The 24,246-nt window shown below is 46.8% G+C and overlaps 1 protein-coding gene across 1 annotated transcript in view; it reads left to right on the top strand.

Annotated features, from left to right (window-relative positions):
- LAMA3 (laminin subunit alpha 3) overlaps window positions 1-24,246 on the top strand; it is a 200,880-nt gene that overhangs the window by 100,785 nt on the left and 75,849 nt on the right. Inside the window, exons 24-32 of the mRNA XM_031690290.2 lie at window positions 2,523-2,683; window positions 5,592-5,700; window positions 7,603-7,700; window positions 8,568-8,712; window positions 10,795-10,921; window positions 11,002-11,141; window positions 12,638-12,753; window positions 13,401-13,612; window positions 14,507-14,711. Of these exons, the coding sequence (XP_031546150.2) occupies window positions 2,523-2,683; window positions 5,592-5,700; window positions 7,603-7,700; window positions 8,568-8,712; window positions 10,795-10,921; window positions 11,002-11,141; window positions 12,638-12,753; window positions 13,401-13,612; window positions 14,507-14,711 (1,313 nt within the window). The remainder of the gene's footprint in view (window positions 1-2,522; window positions 2,684-5,591; window positions 5,701-7,602; window positions 7,701-8,567; window positions 8,713-10,794; window positions 10,922-11,001; window positions 11,142-12,637; window positions 12,754-13,400; window positions 13,613-14,506; window positions 14,712-24,246) is intronic.

Genomic DNA, 24,246 nt, shown 5'->3' with positions numbered 1-24,246 from the left:
ACTTAACCATACTGCTATTACGTGTTCTAGTCAGCCTCCAGGCTGAAAGAAAGAGCAACCCACTAGATCTAGCTCATGTGAAGGAGTGCTTTGTCCTGGGAGACGGAGAGGCCTGGCAGGGTTCCGAGGGCGGGAACTGAGTGCACGCAGGTCTCCCAGGAACCTGTGAGGACGGAGCCACGTGGCTCTCCCCCTGAGGCCTCCTGCCTCTCCTTGTGTCTGTCTGTTCCCCTCTTCTTCTGCTGAGTGGCCTCCTTTCCTTACCTGTAGCTCCTGCCATGGAGGCTGCTCTGGTCCCATTTTGTTTTTGCCTCCCAGCCCCATCACTCACTGCCCCCTGAGTGTCCTTTATTCTCTGTGAGAAGGAGATCTGGACAGTTCATCTCTTTAAGTCAGAACACTCCTGCTGGGCACCAGGCAAGCCTCTGTCTCTTGTAAATTAGCACATAGCTAGATTTTTAATATTTCAATCCGATTATCTCTGCTCCCTATGTGACTTTAATCTATTTATATTTATTTTTATATTTATTATTTTATTTATTTTATATTTGTATTTTATATTATATACATTGTATTTATATTATATATTATTTTATATTTATATTTATTACTAATTACTAATGATTTGTTATTTATTACTATATTATTAACATTAAATATAATTATATTGCTAAGTATTATTATATTCAATATTAATAATCTAATTACTGATTAGATTATTACTATTATTTATTGGCATTTATATCCATTCATTTCTGAGATATTTGGACTTATTTTTGCCATCTTATTTATTTTGTTTACTCACTTTTTTATTTACCTTTAAAAAAATCGTTTCCCGATTTCTGTTTGATTGAGATAGTTTTCTCTATCTCCCTGCTTGTTCGGTAAGCATAGATTGCTTTCTGGTCTTTTAGAAATTACCCTTAACATTCTTAAGTATAAATTTTTCCAACAAAGTCTAAAGTTGTTCAGTAATTCTCTTCTCTTCTTGTACTCAACGTGGAATGCTTATGTACCCATTGTAAACCCACCTCCAGCTTGTCTAGAAATTTTATTTTTACCCTTTCCCTCAGACTTTGAGATAGAAAAATCACTGTGGAAAATAGCAGCTGTGGGGTTCAGAGCTGTGCAGGAGAAACAGCAGATGTGGATTTCCTGAAGGCACAGGGCAGGAGGATGTTAATTAAGTGTGGTGAAGCTTGGCTGGGCCTGAGCTCACAGGCTGAAGTGGGCTACACTGCTAAGGAATGGAGTTCTAACATTGGCTCAGCACACTTCGACCTAGCAGTTCTAGTTCCACTTCTAGGAATCTTATAGAAATACTCACATAGTATACAAAGATAGATACAGACATTGACAGAACCATGCAGGTAGATGATCGTGTAGCCTTGCATGTTTCAGGAAAAATCAGAGACAACCTAAGTGTCCATCAACAGGTGGTGAAATAAATGATTTTAAGTTCATACTATGGAATGATAGGCAGCCATCAGAAAAATGAACTATTTCTATATGTACTGCTATAGACACACTAAATACTACTGAGTTAAAAAAAAAAAAGTCACGGCCAAAAGCAATATCCACAGTTATAAAATCATCACTGTTGGTACAGGGCTTACGACGTGCCAGGCACTGGCATGAGAGCTCCTCTCGCGTTGACTCACTGAATCCTCATAATCCGAGCAGTGGTACTGTTGTTATCCTCATTTTCACACAGGAGGACGCCGAGACATACATGTGTTAAGTAACTTGCTCAAGGTTGCACAGCCTGGGGCACTGCGAGTCCAGACTCCAAGCTCCTAACCGATAGGCAAGGTCAGGGGTGAGCGTGCTTTTTCTATAGAGTCAGCCAGGAAATATTTTCGGCTCTGCAGCCCGCATGTGACCCGTGACAGCTGTCCAGCCCTGCTGCCGTGGTACGGAAGTGTCCGTGATGGCCTGCTACGGGCACAGGTTTTCTTAAAAATGAGAGAGAGAAAAGTGCACACGTGTGCATTTTCAGACATAGGAAATGATTTGTAAATAGGAAAACCAGGCTATTACTAGTCACCATCCCAGGAGTCGGGTGTGTGTATCAGTTTACATTGTTCGCATTCACACAACTCAAAGTTTCTTTTTCAGTCAAAGAACAGTTAATGAGCATTAAGGCTTGCTTCCATTCCTTTTGTCTCCCATTGGTAATTCCTTCTTCAAGATTTGGAGTATCTCTGGCCTTAAGAAACAAGGCAAATATATGGGTAGGAGTAGAAGGCTCTATAAGCAGGTGACCAGATTTAGGCAATAAAAATACCGGCTGCCTCATTAAATGTAAATTGGAGTTAAACAATCATTATGTATTGTTTATCTGAATTTTGAATTTGCCGGAGCATCCTGGATTTTCTCCGGCATCCCTGCCTACAGGACCACATTTCTTACTATGATGACCTATAAAATTCCTCCCAGGTGTCACTCAGCCCCATTTTCACCATTGCCTATGTAAACGTGCCCAGTGCATCTCACGTCCATCTGCTTGGGCTCTCTGACAGGTGGAGCTGCGCCTGAGGCTGCGGGTTCCTCAAGTCGGCCACTACGTGGTCGTGGTGGAGTATTCCACGGAAGTAGACCAGCCGTCTGAGGCTGACGTGCTCGTGCGGAGCCCCGGGGCGGTCCTGGCAGGCCGGGTGAACGTCTACAGCTGCAAGTACAGGTAACCCGTCCTGCCCCGCGAGTTCCTCTGTAGCTGGGTGGTCAGGAAGGAGGTCAGCGTTGGGAGCTTTGGTTTCCATCTGACTTGGAAAGTTGTTTCATTTCTGAGATTGAGCTTGAAAACCAGCAGGTAACTAGTTGCGTGTCTGAGCCTCACCCACAGCGTGGGTACTGGAAGGCTTCTCCGTAGGCAGCGTCTTGAAAATGTTGCATTTTCTTGAAAGGCTGTAGGTTCTACTTACCATTTTGGCTCAGATTCACGTAAAGCACAACCTTTTTATTTTATTCTCAGTCACCCCCATGTGGTGCCGTGAACCCACTGCTCTCACCTTAAACACTGTGTGGGGTACACGGAGGCCTGGCGCAGGGAAAGAGACTGTTCTCTATTACACTTGCTGTCACCACATGCCCTTCAGAACCGGGAATAACTAATGCTTGGTGATCGTCAGGTGAAAAATAGTTTGACAAAGGAATCTCACATTCACCCTGATGAAGTTTATCTCTTCCAAGAGCTCTGACAAGGGCTTATTAAAAATTGTTTTCTTTGCGTAATATTTTAATATGTACGCAAATGTTCAGAGGATGCTGTAATTAAAGAGTTAATGCCAGGGATGTTTCCACATGAGGTTAATTGTAGAATAAATGGCACTGGAGGCAGAGTCTCTTGAGAGAGCAGATGGGGAACTATGGTGAACTTTCCCAGTTCTTCGCCAAGGCCTTGAACATTTTGTAACCATCACATTCATGTTGCTTTTTGTCAAATCTAAGATGACCTGAGGTGGTTGGACGTTTTCCCAGTTTTGCAAATAAAAGAACTTATGAAAAGAGTAACTTTGGGTAGGTTAGAACAGAAAATTTTATGAGACTCGATGAAATGGTTATTAAATTAACATCATGCTCTTGGCAACCCTAAAAAATAAACTGTGAAAGCATCTTTTCAAAATCTTAAAAAAAAATCGAAACTTCCCTTTACTCTGCGGTGTTAATTTCAAAAAAAAAGTGATTATATTTGCATTTTTATAGGAGCACTGGATGGCCCCCCAAAGTTCCCCAGAATGTTGTGTCATCTCTAGGTGACATCAGCAACCACGGGGACATACACTCCCAGATGGGTGGGTCACCTCACCACCTGAGTCCTGGGGACTGCTGGCCACCGAGCCTAGGGTAGGGCTTCTCTATACCCCATCCACCCAAGCCCACCCCCCATTTCAGCCTCTGACCCCTTCCGCCTTCCAGATCAAGGCTCGATCCCTGCTCCACAGGATACAAAGTGCAGATGGCTAAGTGGAAGGAGGGAACGTTCCTAATGACCTTCATGACTCTCAGGAGAGACTGAGACTATCTGTGCCAAACAGAGGGGTGATCTCAAAACTGAGAGAAGACACCCTTGCAGGATTTCATGTGCCATAGGCGTTGGTTCAGGACCTTTGTCTGCATGCTGTTTGGGGGCAAGAAGTGCATGATATTCTGCAGATCATTTTAGCTCTGGACGTGGTGCCACCAGAGTTCTCCATCATTAGATTTCCAAGCAGTATTACACTAGACTAGGAATCACTTTTTATTGTATTTAACCTCTCCCAGGAAAGTCCCATGGTATCTTTTTACTTGTCTAAAATATTTCCTTTTTCTCTACTTTGCATGTCATGTGGATAAGTGAAAATGACCAGGCTACAAGTACCGTGGTCCAAAAGTATGGTGCAATTGGAAAATATTTGACCCATAAAAGCCTATTTCAAATGACAGACCCTTTCAACATTGCAGCTTCTCCTGCTGAGGTTTGAACCTTTCCCAGCATTTCTCAAATGAGGCCTAACTATGTTATTAAAAAAAAAAAAAACAATATCCCAGCAGAAAAGTCGTGGTTCTCAGAGGAACACCACTTTTCAAAGCAGTGCTGTAATAAATCTGAGCTGCCCTCCGTAAGAAAGGTGATCATTAACAGTTCAGTCAATACGGTTGTTACTTAGTCTGTTCTTAGTAAAAGTTGAGTAGAGGATAAGGATAAAACTGAATCTAAGGGAGTCACTTAATATGTTTAACTCCCAGAGTTACACTTGAATCCAAAAGAAACGCATTTTAATTGACACTCGTATGTGACCCACACACATGTGCGAAAGGGCAAAGAGAATGACTGTTTATTGAGTTTGTAGTACATGCCACAAATCATATCCCATTTTAATTCTCACCCAAAGTCATTGTGTTAATCATTTCAAACATTTCCCGGAGTTGGTCATTTTCTTTTTGTCTGTAGTTCCAAGTTATATTTACAGATGGAAAAGTTGCTACCGAGGATGAAGTCAGAAACATTCCTCAAAAAATACTCCCTTTTATAGGTTTTACCACAAAGCTGTATTTTTTGGTTCAAAACTGTGACCTTTTAAATGCTCCTGAGCTCCACATGTCGTCTGATGGGACAGAGGGAAGGAGCACCGCTGGTAGAATGAGGAAGGAAGGATGGGGAGGAACAGACCCAGCTTCCAAAGGCAGACTCAAGGTTTCTCAGCCGCGTTACTGACGCCGCGTGAGGTGGTCGTTGTGAAGCCAGTGGGCCACTTTATTCTCCAGTGGTACCAACAATGTTGATAAATTTCCAAGAAGGCTGTCTTGGAGATGGGATACACTGACCCTAGGGCTCTTTCTCCCCACGACTAAACCAAGAATTCCATATTTCCGGGTGGAGAAGGTGAGCAAGGCGTTAGCCTGAGAGGGGCAGCTCAGACCACAGTGGGAAAGTTCCTTTTCCCATACTGATCATGAGCTGCATCTCTCCTAAACTCCACCTGTAGAGAAATTCATGTTGGCGACCCTGTGATAAACAAGGGGAAACTGAAGTGCCATCAGCCACCCCGCTGGGCACAAAGTGAGGGAGACCAGGGGAATGAGGCTAAGAAACCCTTTTCCCCTTGCAGCATCCTCTGCCGGAGCGCCGTGACCGACGGCAGGGGGCGCCTCGCCGTGTACGAGCTGCTGGCAGACACGGACGTGCAGCTCAAAGCGCGGATGGCCCGATTCCTTCTGGTACGCTTCTGCTTTGACCGCTAAATTTTAGAACTTTATTGATAACCCATAGATATGTTTTAACGCTTATTAAAACTTTGTCTGGGGTTGCCTTACATCTATAAAATTAACCTGCGGAGAACTGCCAGTGTTATGGCGTCTATTTCCCATCCAGAAATCTGTCTTGCCTCTTCATTTGCTTGAGACTTTTCTACAGGACTCCATAAAGTTTACTTGTCGAACTTGAACTCACTTCACAAACCCATTTCTTTTAATTTGTTGTTAGTATTATGAATGAAATATCTTTTGTCATTATGTTTCCTAGTTTATTATTATTGCTGGTGTATAGAAATGCCATTCGTTACTACTTATTTTCTTTCCCACTTTACTATTTTATTATGTCTATTAGCTTTTTGGCAGATTCCTTCAGAACTTCCAAGGTTGTAATCACCTGGTTTTTTTTTTCCCCAGATCATAGTTACTGTATTTCAAGAAAGTGTTTTCAGTTAATTATATATATATATATGTGTGTGTGTATGTATGTGTGTGTATACATATATATACACACACATACATACACACACACATATATAGATGTATACACATATATATATATATATACACACACATATATATATACTGTTAAGAGTTAAAATGCCAGCTTTGGCAGATTAAAAATACCTTTTTAATAGCATAACTTAAATAGTGAGAACTGTGATAAACAGAGGCAGTGGGATTTGGGCTGGAACGGGTGGTCAGATTTATAGTAAGTATCTCAAGGAACAGAAGATTAAGTATGAAGCAACTTCCTGTTACTGCTAATGTTAAGCATGTCTTACACCCCGGGAAATGCTGGGCCAGCCTGTTCTAATCTGTTGTAAATGTTTGTGCTTGACAGTATTAAAAATGTCGTGCTTTTTCCTAAGAACTACCTGGAATTCAGTTTTTAAAGTGATGGCTTTTTAAAATGATGGCTCTCTTTTTTAAACATCACGATTCAAGTGAAGCTTAACTTCTTCATCTTTGAAAATTATAATGGGGCTGAATGTTCATCTTTCAAGAATACATTTGCCTTTTGAGGGGGAAGGTAACTAGGTTTATTTATTCACTTTTAGAAGAGGTACTGGGGATTGAACCAAGGACCCTGTGCATGCTAAGCATGTGCTCTACCACTTGAGCTGTAGCCTCCCCCTGCATTTGCCCTTTATGAAACAGATGTCAATCAGGGTCAAAGCTGACTAGAATATAAGTTCCAAGAAGACAGAAGTACTGTCCATCTTAGCCTTATAGGATCCCCTAGTCTCAGCACTGGGCATGTAGCAAGTATTCAATGAAAATTTTGTTGTTACTGAATAGCTTTGTGATCAAGTTAGTAATAGTTTTGATTTAAAAGGAAATGTATTAAGTTAATGACCAAGTTTCTTGTCTGACTCAAAAACTAGCTCTGGGGTCAGAGTCCCAGTGGGCCTGAGACACGAGTCGTCTTCTGCTGAGAAGGATTGTTTGTATCAGGAACTGCCCCCTCTCTGAACAGCAGGCTCCCTGGCTGCCCACCACGTCTCCCTCCTCCTGCCAAGGGGTCTGAAGAACCAGCGTGGGCCCAGGGCAGGAGGGAAAACACAGGCCCAAAAGTTGCTGACAAGGAGTTGTGCTTGCACTTTTACATGATTTTGTTTATTTACATAGTTATTCTGAGAGTAAGTTAGTCAGCGATCCTGGACAACAGTAAAAAGGATTTGTTGCATGTAATGAGGCCATGGAGTGCCATCCTGTGATTTGTACAGCTTTAAAATAAAACTTAAAATTTCTCTGGAGGAATTCTTAACAGCTTTTTTTTTTCTTTTAAAAAAGAGCATGTTTGGCCATAACCTTGGCTTTGCTGATAACTGGGATGTACCTTCTTGTATTGTATTTGCTCAACAGCATCAAATTTGTATCATACCCACTGAAGAATTCTCAACGGAGTACTTGAGACCTCAGGTCAAATGCATTGCCAGTTATGGGCGATTTGTTAATCAAAGGTAAAGTGTTTCCTTCCTTTATCCTGTTTGTGCTGAGTGATCCTGTAATGCTTTGAAGGCCACAGCTTTATGCTTAACTTCAGAAGTGATCACAGGCCAAGGTACTAAAGGCTGGTGATAGATTAAAAAAAACAAAAAACAAAAAAAGCACCTCATTTATTCCAGCAGTCTTTCCAGAATTCCGTAATATCAGGATGCTGACACAGTAACAACTGGGTGAAATGTTTGAGCCTCTCCCTCCTGGGCAGTTACTCTGAGTTCTGTTCTGCACCCTCGCAGAGTCTCACTTTGTTCCAATCCTTTAATCTCTGTGTCTGAGACTCTTCATTTAAAAAACCATGAAAGAAATAATGACCCATCTCACAACTATGTTAGCTAACCAATGGTTATTGGGATTTGGGGAAGGGTGTTTCAATGGAGATTCAAAAACAATTTATGGACACAGTCATGAAATCTTATGCATATGGTTGAAACCACCAAGATGATGAAACCTGGCTGTGCCTAAAAGAAATGATGCGTATTTGTTCTGTTTTTATATAGTTTTATGCCAGCAGTGATGTTTAGAGGTGAATAACAGTTTCATTGCATTGATCTCATTCAACAATGAATTTTAGAGGGAAGTTTCCATAAGCTTCTGTTAGCTTACTTTCCTTCAAAATTAAGACTTTTGTTTTCTGCCTTAGGTCGCTGTATTAAGCAGGCAGCTGGGTACACTTGGCCAGACTGTGCACTGAGTGTCTCGGTACAGAGGTCTCCACAGGCCTGTGGGTCTCTCAAGACTGGACCCTTCGGATGCTTAGAATCTGCATCTTCCCCAATGGACAGTTCTTTCTGGTTTGGGTTATTTTTCAGTATTTTATTTTTCAGTGCCACTTGCGTCTCCCTGGTCCCCGAAACTCCTCCAACAGCATTAATTTTGGATGTCCCAGCTGGCGGGTCTTCCCCTCGCCTGTCCCAGGATCCTTCACCTTCTGCAGGAGCTGTTACTGGAGTCACCTTGAAGGCACCGCAGGTAGGACTCCGCCTGAGTGTGTTGCTCCTAAACCAGTGGTTCTCAAAGTGTGGCCCCAGCCAGCAGTGTCCTCATCCCCTGGGAACTTGTTAGAAGTGCAAATCTGCCAGCCCCACCCCAGGACACTCTGAATCAGAGAATTCTATTGAATCAGACACCCTGGAGGTAGGGCCCAGGAATCTGGGTTTTAACAAACCTTCCAGGGTCTTGGATGCCCACATTTGAGCATCTCTGCACAGGCATGAGGCATCCAGTTAATCCTGTCTGTGGCCATCCCATCCTGACACTCTCTTTCCCTCCTGTATCGCTGTCCACACAGTCGTTTGGCAGTTTTTCATGGCCCATCTTAGGACAGCTCATATTTTCATGGACTAGTGCAATTGAACATTCTTGAGTTTATTCATTATATTCCCAAATTAGAATATAAGCACTTTTAGAAAGTGTTCTAACACTTTTTTTTTCTGCAACCCCAACATGAAGACAGGAAATTCCCTAAAAACACATACCGATTAATCATCTAGAGCACAGAGATGAAGTATAGGAAAGGAATGCACCGTTTTCACTGTAAACTGCAAAATGGCAGAACTTAATGTTTGTTCTAATGACAGTGTGTCCTTTTCATCCTAGCGATGGCTCATGTCAGTTCACTTTGCATTGAGATAGGAAATGAACAGGCTCCGGGGGAGAAAATTTAATAAGATCCCATATGGGGAAGGCAGCCTAGAATAGTAGGGGGAAATGAGTTGAAATCATGACAATAGACTTCTTGTCCTGGTTTTGCTATCAAATTAGTGTATGACCTTTAGTAAGTTACTCACCCTCCAAGGTACAGCTCTCATCTGAAAGATAATCTTTTATTGTTGTTATTCTTGTAGTTTTTTGTTTTTTGAGAGTTTGAAAAGACTCATTACTCACATGGTGAGGCTTTCTGGGGAGAGCAGGGCTCACACACAAGCGTGAGCAAGGGTTGGGAGATGACTGGTTTTCATTGTGGGTAGGCAAGAGTTGGGGTGGGTGGGAGCGGACCAGGTGAGGCTGCCTCTCCCATGGGCTAGAATTTGTGTGGTTTGAACTTCCCGCCTGTGCCAAGGCATGAACACCTGGACTTTCGTATCAGCTTTTCCAGGTGTGGGACAAAGACAAAAGGTGAGTGATGGAGCTTGAAAACTGTCAAACAAAAAACGGAGTCTGACTCTTTGTTAGGCTGTAATTACAAGCAGTGCTTGGATACAAGGAGCGTTCTTGTACGGCCTTTTGCAGGCATAGTGTGCCCTTCTGTTGCTATTACCTGGGAATGCAGTCGCTCAGTTAGATGTTCGACTTCGGTCAGACTACCACGCAGTTTTCCAAAGTGGTCGTACCCTGTGACACTCCCTCCAACCTCACGTATGGTTGTGCCGCAGCTGGTTTGTCCATTCTGTGCAGAGGGCCATTTGGTTTGTTCTCTCTGTCTGTGATTGCAGATAAAGCTGCGACAAACGTTCAAGGCAAGGTTTTGTGTGAACAGGGGTTTTCACTTTAGTTGGGTAAACACCTAGGTTGTTCTGGTTTTTAACCTCGAAATATCCCGTGATTCTGTGTAATTCGGCCGTTTGCAAAGGTTGGACCTAAAGAGTATTATGCTTAGTGAAATTAGACAGAAAAAGACAAATACTCTATGTTATCACTTAAATATGAAGTCTAAAAAATAAGACAAACAAATGTATATAACAAAATAGAAGCCGACTCACAGAGAGAGAAAACAAACGGGTGGTTACCAGTGGGGAGAGGGAAGGGAGGAGGGGTAAGGTAGGGGGAGGGGCTTAAGTGATGCAAACTATTATATATAAAATAGGGACACAACAAGGATATATTGTAGAGCACACGGAATGCAGCTGTCATCTTGTAATAACTTTAAATGGGGTGGCATCTATAAAAAATATTGAATCACAATGTTGTACACCTGAAACTAATATAACATTGTACATAAACTATACCTCAATAAAAATGAAATGAAATAAAATAAATATCCTGTGATTCTAATTATTCATAGCTCTGCGTGATGAGGTTTTTTTTTTTTTCCCTCCTCTTTTTCACACATAGAACCAAGTGACCCTGAGAGGGCCCGTACCACGTCCTGGCCGGTATGTCATTGTCATCCACTTTTATCAACCAGCGCACCCAACGTTCCCGGCGCAGGTGTCTGTGGACGGGGGGCAGCTGCGGCCAGGTGAGCTGCGGGGAGCAGGCCGGCTGCGGGGCTCACCTGTCCCGGCAAGGGTGTGACAGGAATACTCTTCCCACCCCCAGGTGTCTTTCACGCTGCTTTCTGTCCCCACGTGCTTGGCTGCCGGGACCAAGTGATCGCGGGAGATCAGGCTGAGTTTGACGTCTCGGAGCCTGAGGTGGCCGTGACTGTGAAGCTTCCTGAAGGAAAGTCCTTAGTGCTGGTGCGTCCTTTTTGTTCCTCAGCTGGCTTTTCACCTGGTTGCCTTAGTCAGCCATTCTGTGTATCTGTTTTGGCTCATGGCAGCAGTCCCTCCAAGAAATTGAAGTCATGTTAATAGAAAAGTGTTTAAATTTTATAGCGACCTTTTACAAAAAAAAAAGTGTGTGACAATGAAAGTGAAGGGAAGTGGGAATAGTGGAGAAGTGGTTAGGAAGGAAATGCGCCCCCTGCTGAGCTGTGCTGAGCGTGGGTGTCTCTCTCCAGCAGCCCCGCCTCCCCCCTCATCTGACAGCTCTCTCTCTGAACCCTCCTTTGTTGTGGAAACTTTCTGGTTTTGGCTTCCCTAGCTGCTTTCTCTGGGTTTTTCTCACTTTCCCGAGTGCCCCTTCAGTGGTTTCTCTTCCTCTTTGTCCCCGTATATTGGCGTACCCTTGAGTTCGACACGGAGCCCTCTTGTTCTATTACTTCTCTTCGCATAACGTCATCTGCACCTGCCGACCTTGTTCTGCCCTCTGTGGGAATGACACACTGGTGAGCTCACTTCCAATCTTCCCCGAGCCCGCAGACCATCCACTGCGTGTCTCCAGTAGCCAGAGATCTGCAAGTCCCTCCGACTTAGCCTGTTAACTGCACAGCCCCAGGCACCCCCTCCCCTGCTCATTACCTTGGTTGACGGAACCATGGTCACTTCCTGACCTTCGAGAGTCAGGAAGCACTGCCCAGGCTCTGCTCTGTGGCCGTCCAGTTTCTGCTCAAGCCTCCTCACACTTGGAGGATGTCATCTTCCTAGGGACAGGGGCCTGACTTCATTCATTTTGTGTCCCCTGTGCCTGGAACACCGTCTGGCACAAGTGCTTGGCAAATGTTTACTGAATAACGAGAGCAACAGACGTTGTAAGCTGTGAGTTGGTGAGTAGTTGACAAAGATGTTTGAAGTTTCCCACAGCGTTTGTTACTGGCACAGTCTGATGTATACAGATACAGAGAGCCAAGCAGGATTTTCCAAGACCGGGGCTACAATTATTGATGAGAGAGTGTCTGACAGGATGTCAGTTTCAGGGGCAAGTCAGTGTGTGAGTTTCCCCGTTGGTCCTGCCATTCTGGCTTGCTCGCCTTTAAAAATACAGATACAACCCCTGGGGATCCAGGGTCATCCTGGATCACACGAATCAGATGGGGCCCTGGCCATCCCAACAGGCCCCGGCTTCCTGGCGACGTCTCCTGTCCCCGCCCAGCACCGGACGCTGCTGCCTCTCTGAGCAGGTCCTCCAGGGGGTCTGCCCTCACTTGTGGTCACTTCCAACACAGAAGTGTGGCCTGAGCCTTCAACACTGGCGTAGGGTGGTTCTTGTGATTCTTTTTTCATAAATCCTTTTCCATTTGGTCTTGGGCTTAGCAATAAAGAATGTTGATCTTAGTGGAGAGGCTATCTGATGAAGAGCAGTAGGTGTGCTGTGCTGTTGGAAATCCAAAGACATGCCCACGGCTTCCCTTTAGGTCCGAGTTCTAGTGATGCCTGCGGAGAATTACGACTACCAGATACTTCACAGAAAATCAGTGGACAAGTCATTTGAGTTTATCACCAATTGTGGAAGAGACAGTTTTTATATTGAGTAAGTATCACTTTGTGGAAAGACCCAGGGAGGGGCTGGCCCTTGGGTCTGTCTGCTTTCTCCGGGCTCCCAGGGGAGTGGCAAGGAGGCCCGGGTCCTCGTCACGCACCCCTTGGTGGGATTTCCCTCCTCAGCCTCGGTCTCAGCAGCTCACCCTCCACGCTGGGACTCACAGGCTGCGTGGGAGTTTCTCGTCCTCTTTGTTGCTTCCTGTTGGCCAGTTCAGATTCCTAGAAGATCCTACACAGGGCGCCCTCCACTGGGAGGCACAGCAGCCCTGATCTGGTTCTCCTCTGCCCTCTGATTGAGTGAGGAGTGTCCCATCCTCCCTCTGTGGGTCCCTGAATGCTAAGAGCCTAGAACAGCCCCAGGTGTCAGCTCCTGCCATCTCTTCTGCAGACCCACTCTGCTCCCTTGTGGGTTTCCTGAGGATCCAAGGGGCCAGAAGCATCCTGTACAGAAAATACCAAGAGCAAAGGCTCTGAGGTCAAACAGCTCTGGACTTAAGTCCAGGGTGGGGTATTCTCTCACTTCTTTCCAGATTCCAGAGCCAGAGCACTGCTTGGTGGAGCACACGGGAAGAAGGAGGGTGGGACCATTTCTGGGCACGTCTCCCAGGATATCACTATGAGTTTTTGTCTCCACAGCCCCCAGAAAGCGTCTGGATTCTGTAAGAACTCCAGCAGGTCCCTGGTGGCCCTTTACCACGAGGGTGCACTGCCTTGTGAGTGCCACTCGTCTGGGGCCATTGGCCATCACTGCAGCCCCGAGGGCGGGCAGTGCCCGTGCCGGCCCCACGTCATTGGGCGACAGTGTACCCGCTGTCAAGTGGGCTACTACGGATTCCCACATTGCAAGCGTAAGTGCATGTTCGGGTCAACCAAGGTCATCTCTAGTCCCAGGGCAGGGCTTCTCGAATTTCACTGTGCTGGAGACTCACCTGGGAATCTTGCAGATTCTGACTCAGGAAGCCTGGGCTGGGGCCTGAGAGCCTGCATCTCCAATAATCACTCAGGTGATGCTCATGCTGCGGTTCATGGACCACACTCTGAGTAGCAAGGTTCTAGAAGATAAATATTTGTGCTTCCCATGTTATGTGGCCCATGCACTTGGCAAAGCAGATGAATGTAAATAGCCTTAAGCATCGAAATATCAGACAGCTCAGTCTCCTTTCTAACGGGAGCCTCTTCAGTTTTTGCAGCCTAAGCAAAACTCAGTTGAGGGCGGAGGAGAGCCAGGGTCACAGGGCGCACTCCTCACTGAACGAGGAGCCCACGGACCTTTCTCTGAGAACAGTCCTGCAGCCCTAGACACAGCTTAGCCTGGGCGATGGGAGGGCTGTGGGTGTGGTGCAGACAGAGTCCCTGTACGGAGGCCTTTGCCTGGTGAGGGCCCCACTGCTGTGTCGTGCCCTGACCTTGGGCTCAGTGCACTGGGGTGATATGGAGCCCTGCAGACCCTGTGACCAAAGACAGGCCTTATGTTAGAATGACCCACAACTGCAGCTCGGGGGTAGGTCTGGCTGTCCTCACTCAGCGTCTGCACACTGTGTCCACCAGAACCATTTGGTTTAGTTAATCTTGGCCCCAAGAAAAGGGCTTTTCAGATCAGCCACACTCAGCAATGCCATAATGAAGGAAAAGCAACACCTTTCTCCCAGGCCCCGTGGAAGCTTCTGTAGAGCCTGGTGCAGTCCTGCTGGAGGTCAGGGGGCTTCTAACTTATACACTGTGTCCCTTCCTCCTCTGGCCAGCATGCAGCTGTGGCCGGCGCCTTTGTGAGGAGACGACAGGGAGGTGCCTGTGCCCTCCCCGCACGGTCCGGCCCCAGTGTGACACGTGCGAGACGCATTCCTTCAGCTTCCACCCGCTGGCCGGCTGCGAAGGCTGCAACTGTTCCAGGCCAGGCACCGACGGGGCTGCCACCCCGGACTGTGACAGGGACCACGGGCAGTGCAGGTGAGGTCTGGAGGATTCCATACTATGGTGGGAAGGGAAGATGTCTCTGGCCCCCACCCTTGTCCTCATTACTTCTCACTTCCCATGGGTCCCAAGACTGCTTGAGTTGGCCTCAGGGTAGAGCTCCCCTCCCAGGTGGACCACACTGTACAGTAACTGGTCCTTTTGGGCCCAGGTGGCCTGGCAGAGCCTGGGTGGGCAGGTGACCATCTCCTGGGGCCCAGGCAGCCTCGGCTGTCCACTCCAGCATCACTCCGCGAGTGTGCCGTGATGTGTGCGTGATCATCAGTTTCATCTGCTGGGCTGCCCCGCCTCGTGGTGAGCACCATCCATTTGTACTCAGGTCTGGGCTCCAGACCTTCACTCTGGGAAGCTGACAGTTTTGTTAAGGATGGTGCATGACGACATCTAACATCCCCAGGCCTGCCGTCCTGACTCAGACCCGGAGCTGGAGGTGGTGTGGGGCCTCCGCAGGGGGGCCGGTTGTGAGGAGGGAGGCAATACAGGCTGGGGAGCCCGGCTGAGAGAGAGGCTGCCGTCAGGGCCACGGAGAGGTCGGCGCACACCTGCTCAGGGGCCAGAGTAAATGTCATCAGCACAAACAGGTGCTGCAGGGCTAAGGGGCTCATCCAGCAGCTCAGGCTCTGCCTTGGGAACCGGTGGCCGGGGTCCCGTGATTCCAGGTGGGGAGCCTGATCTCAGCGGGACTGGAGAGTGGCCCCAGGGGAGGAAGGACAGGATCCAGTCTCCTAGAAGAGGCTGGAAAGAATCTGATGGGGCTCACGTGGCAGGAAAGCTGAGGCCAAGCGTCTGCAGTGCAGGTGGGTGTGGGGAGGTGCAGGGGGAAGCATTCAGCACCCCTGCTGCACGTCCCCTGCCCCTCGTGGGTGTCTGTGACCTGGGGCTCAGCCCGGAGGGCTGTGGCTACTGGCGGCAGGCGTCTGGCACCAGCTGGAGGGCCGCTGTGTTGATCCCCTATGTTTGCTCTGAGTTACCACAAACTTGGTGTCTCCAAACAGCAGGCATGTATTCTCTCATGGTTCGAAAGCTCCAGGTCTGAAACCCAGTGTTGACAGTGCCGTGCTCCCTCTAAAGGCTCTCGGACGGACTCCATCCCCTGCCTTTCTCTCACCTTCCGGGGTTGCCACTCGGCCTCTGCCATCACGTGGGTTCTCCTTGTGTGTCTCTGTCTTCCCGTGGCCTTCTCCTCTCTGTGTCTGTGTCCTTTTCTTTTTCCTTTTTTTTTTTTTAGCCTTTGAATTTTTTAAAAACTTTTTAAAAATTTAGGTGTAGTTGATGAACAATAATTTTCAGGTGTACAATGTAGTCAGTATTTGTCTTTCTCTGACTTATTTCATTCAGCATAATACCCTCCAACTCCATCCATGTTGTTGCAAATGACAAAGTTTCATCCTTTTTATGGTTGAGTAGTATTCCATTGTGTCTTTCTTTTCTTCTGAGGGCACCAGCCATATTGGATTAGAGCTCACCTTACTCCGAGATAACCTCATCTTAACTTGATTGTGTCTGCAAAGACCCTATTTCCAAATAAGGTCATATTCGAGATATTAGAACTTGAACGTATCTTTTGGGGACAAGATTCAACACTCTGTAGCAGCAATGCTCACTTTTCCTAAGGAAAGACCCTTAACCACACCTTTAATTGTTGCCCGGTGCCTAACAGCTCCTTTGTACTCTGGGGAGGAAGCCGAATGAAAACTTGAGTCATGGAAGATTCCAGGTCTTTAAAACCACAGGTGTGAGTCCTCCCTGAGTCAGCTCGGTTGCCCATTCTTCTCAAACTATGAGCCTAAACTGAATGTGACTTGCACAAAGAATTTTGAGGTGACATCAGAGAGTTTTCATCACAATTAATTAACATATATTAGGTCCCATTCCCTCCAGTGCTTAAGCTATTCTTTGGAAGGAAGTCAGGCACTCATTACTAAAGACTTTGCATTGGGTCCTGAAGGCACCACTGGGCCTGTGGAAATGCCTAACTTATTTCCAGTAAGTTCTGGATGCATAAGAACAATGGCACTTAGTGTGGAAGCCAGGACCCACAGGGATGCTACAAAGCAAAAAGATGCACTGTACACGGAGCTGCTTGCCGTCTTGTGGCTGGAGAAGGTGGTTAGTGGGAAACTCAAAGGACCTCGATGTGCCAATCATGACCTGATCAACTTCAAAGAGAGAGAAAGAAGTTGTGTGTGATCCTGTGACTTCATTTGACCTAGATTTGCTTCTCCAGGGAAAATTGCCTCCACTCCTTCTGTTTCAACCCTCGGTTTTTAAAGTGGCTGGACACACGGCAGAAGCCCATAGATCTGGTCCATCTCCTGGCCGTGCTGCCTGGTTTCAGCTGGGCTATTTGGCATCTTCTCGACATCTCTGTGGCCTCTTCATTTGATGCAGTTGTCTTTGCTCCCTTTATGTCTTTTTTTTTCTTCTACTCCTTCATGAGTGGGCATCATATTTCCTCTCCCAGCCAGAAGCCCCACTAGGCTTCCATTCATGTTCTTTTCTGCCCCTACCAGGGTCTTCTTCCCTCAAATGGCAAACAGTTCGCAATGATTTTCCATCATTCCCTTACAACTGACCTCTCCTTTTTTAATGTTCCCATTGATGCCACCATCTCCCTTTTTTGAAACACAGAACATTTTTGACAGGAAACTAATAGTCAGCCACACACTTGACACCAGAGCTCCAGAGTATTTGTAAATAAAAAGTGTGGCTCTGAATGGAAACACGCACAAGGGCGAGGAGAACAGACAGTTTCTCTCCGTGAAGCCAGGAGAGCAGCATGATGGGATCTGCCACCTTGGGCTTGAAAGGCGGTCACAGGAGAGGGAGACAACAGTCAAAAGTCAGCCAAGCCAGTCTGTTGCTGCTGAAACACTCCAGCAGCTCCTCAGTCCAAAATACACACACACACACACACACACACTCACACACTCCTCAAAACTCCCTAGTGCATCTACCAGACCAAAGGAAACTGTAGAATTTAGAAGTGGCTTCAGAAAAGGAAATCTAGGATGTTATAAAAAGGGAAACAGATTGAACTAGGAACAATATTTATTTTAATATATTTGAAGAACAAGTCAAAGGGAGGAACCCAGCGTCCTTACGTGGAATGGGTTTGCACAAATCCTTCAGATGAAGGAACAGTCTGACAAGTCAGCAGGACAGGCAGAGGTGGGAGGTCTTAGCATGAAAGTCCTTCGCCCACTCAAGGGCTATTACAGCAGGAATCAACGTAAGAGAGGCTGAAAGAACCAGGCTCCATTCGAACAGGAGAATGAGCGATGCATGACCTTGGGAAAGTAAAGAAAAAACGAGATGAAAGAGAAGGAGAGGCAGATAACCAAGGGGGCATGGAACGGTCATTGGGAAATGGAGTTCCAGCAGAGGATGGAGCCCAGGATGCTGCATGGCCCCAGTCACAGCTGCATTAAAATACTTAGAGCCCCAAATACTGAACACATTATAGGGCCCGCATATTTAATTAAAAATAAAAACTTAGTAAGCCTCAAAATGAGTGCAAACAAACCCAACAAATTTCTGTTTTTCCATAATGACTACTTCAGTTTTTCTTTTGAAAGCAGAACACCCAAGTGAAGAGTCTGGGGCTGGGGCTGGAGGCTTGGGGACCATGATGTGGGTCAGAGTGAGAGGGGACCCCCAGGAGAAGGTGTGGCCACACAGGAGGACAAGACAGGTGTGAGTTCCGGAGCGGGTACCAATGCTTAATCACAGGAGGCAAAGATGCCACGGAGGTGAGGAAGCGGTTTTCAGGCGGGAGAATCCACTGTCTGAGAACCAGCGGGAGAATGACGAAAGGGAGTAGCTGGCCGACAGACGAAGCCGCCGCAGACACAGCCCCACACGCAGCTTCTCAGTGCCGCTGCCACCGGAAAAGGAAACCAAGAATGCACTAAAAACGGTAAAGCTCAGTTAAGGCAACACCTATGAGAGAGAGAGAGAGATTCACCATAGTATTTTAGGTACAAATTCTAAGGAGTGTGTAACAAACCTTCACTAGCCAATGACGGTTTAGTCGACTGGGAAACCCCTAACTCAGGGCTGAGGAATGTGGTAGAGCAGTTTGGCCCACACCCGAGGAAGCATCCCGAGGAATGGAATCTCACGGACCTCATCGCACCTGAACCAAGATGTGAGATCGTTTATCCTGACGTCACCAAGAGACCATAATCACCTGATGGGACGACGTAGCTGTCCGTGATCAGGGTGGATTTGTCATGAAAGGGCCCTTGGTAGATAATGTAAGAAAAACTTTCAGTTTATTACATGATTGTAAATGGCACAAATTACCCTTGATAATTCCAGTGTTGATGCTGAAAAAGCCTTTGATTGCCTAGAGAATTATTTCTTTGGAAAATATTAGAGGAAAGAATGCTCCCTGCCCCCTGCCCCCGGGCCTGAAAATTTCCTAATGAAAGTGAAGAGTGTGTTTAGAGGAAGCTAACATTCAAGTTAAAAAAAGAATCGAAGCTTCCTGGAACTTGCAATGAAAAGCAAAGCATATCCTTTCTCACTCATACACCAGACTCTCTCACCGTTGTACGAATGATCATAGATCACGAAACTTAAAAATTGGAATTTTCAGATTTTATTTGACGGTTTAGGGGTGTTAAAGTGTATCATACTAAAAGAAAATCAAACTTATAAATATTGATCTCCTTTAAAATGAGTTTCAAAAGTAATTGCAGCAATCCATGGTATTCCATCTTCACTTAATTGAAACTAATGTTGCAGTTTTTTAGACAGTTGGGAATATATTCAGTTGGAGCCATATAACTGACTTCTCAACTTAACTTTGTCATGAATTAGCTAGGAGACTCTCTGGTCAAGTCACTTTGCCTTCCTGGGTTTCAGTTTCCTAATCTATAAAATGAAGTTTAGTAAAGTCATCTCTAACTTCTCAGCGAAATTTAAAAATCTGATTCTGTTTCTTCAATCTCTGATTGTATTACAGAAAATACTGCAAAGTTGTAATGTGTGAATGCCTAAAAGTCCATTTTTTGGGCCAACTCTGTCTAGACTGAGGTCTTAGAGATGCTTACATTGATCAAAATTTCACTTTTTATAGCAACACAGTAATTTAATCAGATATAACGGCAAGGAAAAAAGCACATGTGCGTCTGCTTTTAATGGTAGAATATTATACCATCAGATTCTTTGAATAAACGAAAGGACTCAAATATCCTCAGAAGATTTTATCAATCAGTGACAGATACAAGGACTCTGGGAATCACTGCTTTAAAAAACTACCATGATGTCGACCACTTTCAAGCCATTTTAAGGTCGATTAAGGGAGGTGGCAGTCCACCTGGACGTCCAGCAAAGCTACATGGACAAACATGCCTTTTCAGAAGAGCAGCAGCAAAAGGAAAGCCATTTTAGGGGGGACCTCTGTCTCAGCCAGTCTCACAGACTTTCTAAATGTGTTAGGTGGAGAAACAGAATGCCAGAAAAGCTCACAGACTTGGCATTCTGGGAGCAGAAGTGCTTCCAGCTCAGCGTAAATCCACGAGCCCTAACAGCCTGGAGAGGCAATTCCTTGGATGCACTGCATCAAATGAGGAACGGTGAATTCCAGACCATGTGCAGGCAGGTGCTGGGATGCGGAGGTGAGCAGGGCAGGTGGATGGGACTCGAGGTTCTCACCTGCATCCCTCTGTCTCCCTTCATCTTTGGTCACACCAGTGCTTCATCTTTCTCTTTCTCTGAGTGACCCTTCTTTGGCTGTTTCCCTGGTTCAGCCTCCGGCCACCCAAGGCTGAGAGATGTGTGGTGTGAGTTTGTACAAGGCTGCCGCTTGTACACTGCCGCTCACTGTCTGGGCGACCTTGGCATGTCACCTCTCCTCTCTATGCCCTGTTTCTTCATCTGTAAAGTAGAGATACTGGAGGCACCTCCCCCACAACGTTCTTTCGAGGATTAAATATCCTGTGCAAAACCCCGTGCGACAGCACCTGGCACACACTAGCACCCTGTTTCTCTGGTGTCCTTATTTGTCAGGCCCTTGGCCCTCTGCCTCTGCTCTTTAGACTTTGTCCCCTTGAAGCCCCACCCATTGTCCTGGCTTCAGCCACCGCGCCCCTGGATGAGTCCCAGATCCGGAGCTCTGGTCCTGGTCCTGGTCCTTGCCGCCAGGCTTACTCCAGCTGCGTTGAAATCAGTAGGATCTGGGTTCCCTTATTGGCTCTACTTAGGGGCCTGTGGAGGGCAAGTCTCCTGACCTTTGTCCTGTCCCCTCAGGTGTAGAATTAAGTGTGAGATGAGATGATCTTTAAGGGCCTTCTCAACCCCTAAATTCTACAGCTGATTCCGTGTCTGAAACCCATGCCATTGTGTTACCTTTCAGGCCATTCTTACCTTTGAATTTTTTTAAAAAATTCTACATAGTGGTGACAGCCTCCTCCCAGAGTCCCCAGAGCCTGAAATCTCAGTATCGCCTTGGAATGAACCCCCTTTCTCTGACAGTCAGTCAGGTGTCAACGTCTGGCAGAGCGTGTGCTGGCCCCCTTCCTTCCCCGCCCGGCGGGTGCAGGCACCCTGGGGCAGCCCTTCTCCTCTGCCTGCGGGAGGGGTGCTCACGGTCTCCGAGCTGACCTTCCTTTTCCTGGTTCACTCTCTCCCTTCCTTTTTCCCTTCCTCCCTCCCTCTTTCTTTTTCTCTTTCTCTATTTCTCCTTAATTGAATAGAAATATGCTAAGTACACAGTTATACTAGGATTTAAAAATCTGTTTTCCCCATAATTTTGTTACTAACATATACAGAATGTTGATAAATACCTATATGTTTATTATTTTATCTTCTTACTGTGTGGTTTTTTTTTTAAAACTAGGATGAAACATTTCCCTCAGTTCCTGTGATTTTTTGTTCTGTTTTGTTTTGCTGGGGGAGGGGCGGGCCTTAAATTCTGTTTTGTCAGATATCAGTATGTTTTACAGCTCAAACCATATCTAACGCAGACTCCAGTTTGGGGGCTGTGCCTCATGCAGAAGGCACCCGTGCCTACTACCAGGAGGTCCTGGTCTGTTTAGGGGAACCTATACTAACCAATCAGGGCGGTGCGGCATAGTGAGCGCCATACTGTGTGCAGGCCGCGGGGGCGTGATGTGGCCCTGCCCTGCACCACTTCCGTCACGCCATCCTTTGCACGAGAGCCCTCCGCACCTCCCCATTGTCTGGGAGCGTAAAGACCAGCTTCCCTGATGCTCTGACCCCCACTTACCCTAACTTAAGCCGCAGCTTTCTCCTCTGGCGTGGCCTTTCTCATTTTTTCTAAGCACTTTTGGTCCAAGTTCAGTTCTTCAGTTATCAGTTCTCCTTTCGCCTCTCTTGTTACCCCCAAATTATACACATCCTTCAAGGATCATGTGTTAAAGGTACAAATGCAAGGAAGGCGTGTAGCCTGTAAGACCGCAGAGAGACCCTCCTCATCTCATTGTGCCTGAAGCACCTTATAAGCTGAGCCGCCCCATCGCTCCCGTGATTACCTCGCTTCCTGCACCTCTGTGTCCTGTGCCCTCAGTGAAAATGCATCAGGGTCAAGACTAACTTCTTCTACTCTGTCCCCTCCCTCCCATGTCCCCTAACACAAGAATGTGTGTATGGAAGGCACTCAGTAATTACTGAATGAGTAAATTAATGAATGAAGTAGACTTTGGATCTTAGGTTCAAACTGGACTTGATGTGAGTGCAATATTAAGGGACCCACCGTATTTAAGGAGCAAAGGGTAGCTTTGACCCCTGAGTTTCTGGTTATCTGGGAGCCACGCTGGCACCTGCACATGCCCAGATATCATTGCATACGTTTGGCGCTGAGCCCATTGCCCTGGAGGTGGCTGCGCTTGACCTGCATCCTTGGTGCTGCTACTCTGCACCTCCTGGCAGCAGGTGCTGGAACTTCCTTGCTGGTGCAGTGAGAGCAGCTGCTTGGGAAGCACAGCATCTCCCTGGAGACGTGTGCAAGGTCAGGCTGACTTGAGGTTGTTTTTAAAAGATGTTCAGCCAGACTTTGAAGAGAAGTTCCCATTTTGTTCCCTGTTGTCATGGCACCACCAAAAGCTCCTTTGGTTGCTTGTTTTTGCATAGGATTCATATGCTCGATGCTCTAAGCGTTGCATGACTCAGGAACCCAGACATTGTATTCTCCACATTTTGGTGAACCCCTGCCCATCGGTCCCACCTGGGTCTGCAGGGTTCAACACACAGGTCACTGCTCTTATCACTTGGCTCAGCTTTTTTCTTTATTTCTTTTTTTTTTTTTTCCACATACACTCTTAGGTGCTCCTTTCATGCTGAATGAGTCTCAGCACTTGGTCTTGCTACTGACACGGACACACCCTCCCAGCCCAGCTCTCCATCACGTCATCCCGTGGACGTTCTGAAATCAACAGGCAGACCAATCATGGTTTCACTTCGGTTTCTCCTTGTCTCAATGAGCAGCTTGCACCACTGTCCTCCCTGCAAAACATTCCCATTCCTTTCTTTTCCAATAAAGTGAAAATATAAGAAATAGGCTCCCTCTGCCTGTCCTCACCTCCAAGGCCCAAGTCCAGGTCACTTGCTCAGGGGCCTCTCTCAGCCTTGTCCACCGATGGCAGCGAGGGTGTGAGAGCCTCGTTTGGCGCCAGCATTCAGTGACGGTGCCCGTGGGCCAGGAGCTCTGTGCGTTTGCTACAAGAAGTATCTTGGACTTCAGGGCAACAAGCTGCCCAAGTTGGCACTTGGTGACAGTAGCACTGTCCATGCACAGAGTCCTTTCCCTCACGGCCAGGTGGGAGGAGCAGAGGACACCCAGGTTAAGTCAGGTCATTGCCCAAGTTCCTTTTCCGATCTAGGTTTCCTCTTCCCGATGACTTTATTTGGAGGGGTTGTCTGTACCCTCTCCCTTCCCATCTCCAGCCCACCAGAGTTCCAGTGCTCCAGAAATAGGGCCGGTCAGTTCCCTGCTGGACCGTGAGTGTATTTAGCCTGAAAGTCACAGAGTGAGTGTTATTAACCTGGACCTTGGAACCCTCTGCCAGTGAGTGCAAACCGTGTGTGAGAATGAGTGAGTGTGTGTGTGAGAGAGAGGATGTAACCTGTGAGTGGGTGTGAGTACTTTCCTGCGAAGGTGCCCTGTAGTTTATCCAGCTTCTCAAAAGGGTCCCTGACCCCTTCCAAAGCTGGCAACCCCGGCACCAGAGCGACCACTCTGAGCAGAAGGTTTGCACTTTCCACCTATATTCCTATAGGTGTGATTTGGAGAGTACTTTCCTCTCTATGAAAAGATTCTCTGCAGGTATCAGGGTCGCAGGGAGGGGACGGGGCTGGGAAACACTAAATGACACTTGACCTGCCAGTAAGCCTTGCAGGTAAAACTGATTTTGTCTTTTTCGCTGTGGGGGGTGGGGTAAAGGGACGCCACCTGCCCCAGTTAGCTGATGCCGTAACAAGAGTCACAGTAGCAAATGCTGCACGGCACTGTCCTAAGGTTTTGACATTTTTATTTTATTCTGTT

The sequence above is a fragment of the Vicugna pacos genome, chromosome 24, assembly GCF_048564905.1.
Source record: "Vicugna pacos chromosome 24, VicPac4, whole genome shotgun sequence".
Lineage (NCBI taxonomy): Eukaryota > Metazoa > Chordata > Mammalia > Artiodactyla > Camelidae > Vicugna > Vicugna pacos.
Note: the sequence above shows the minus strand (reverse complement) of the source record. Positions and strands in the feature narration are given on the sequence as shown.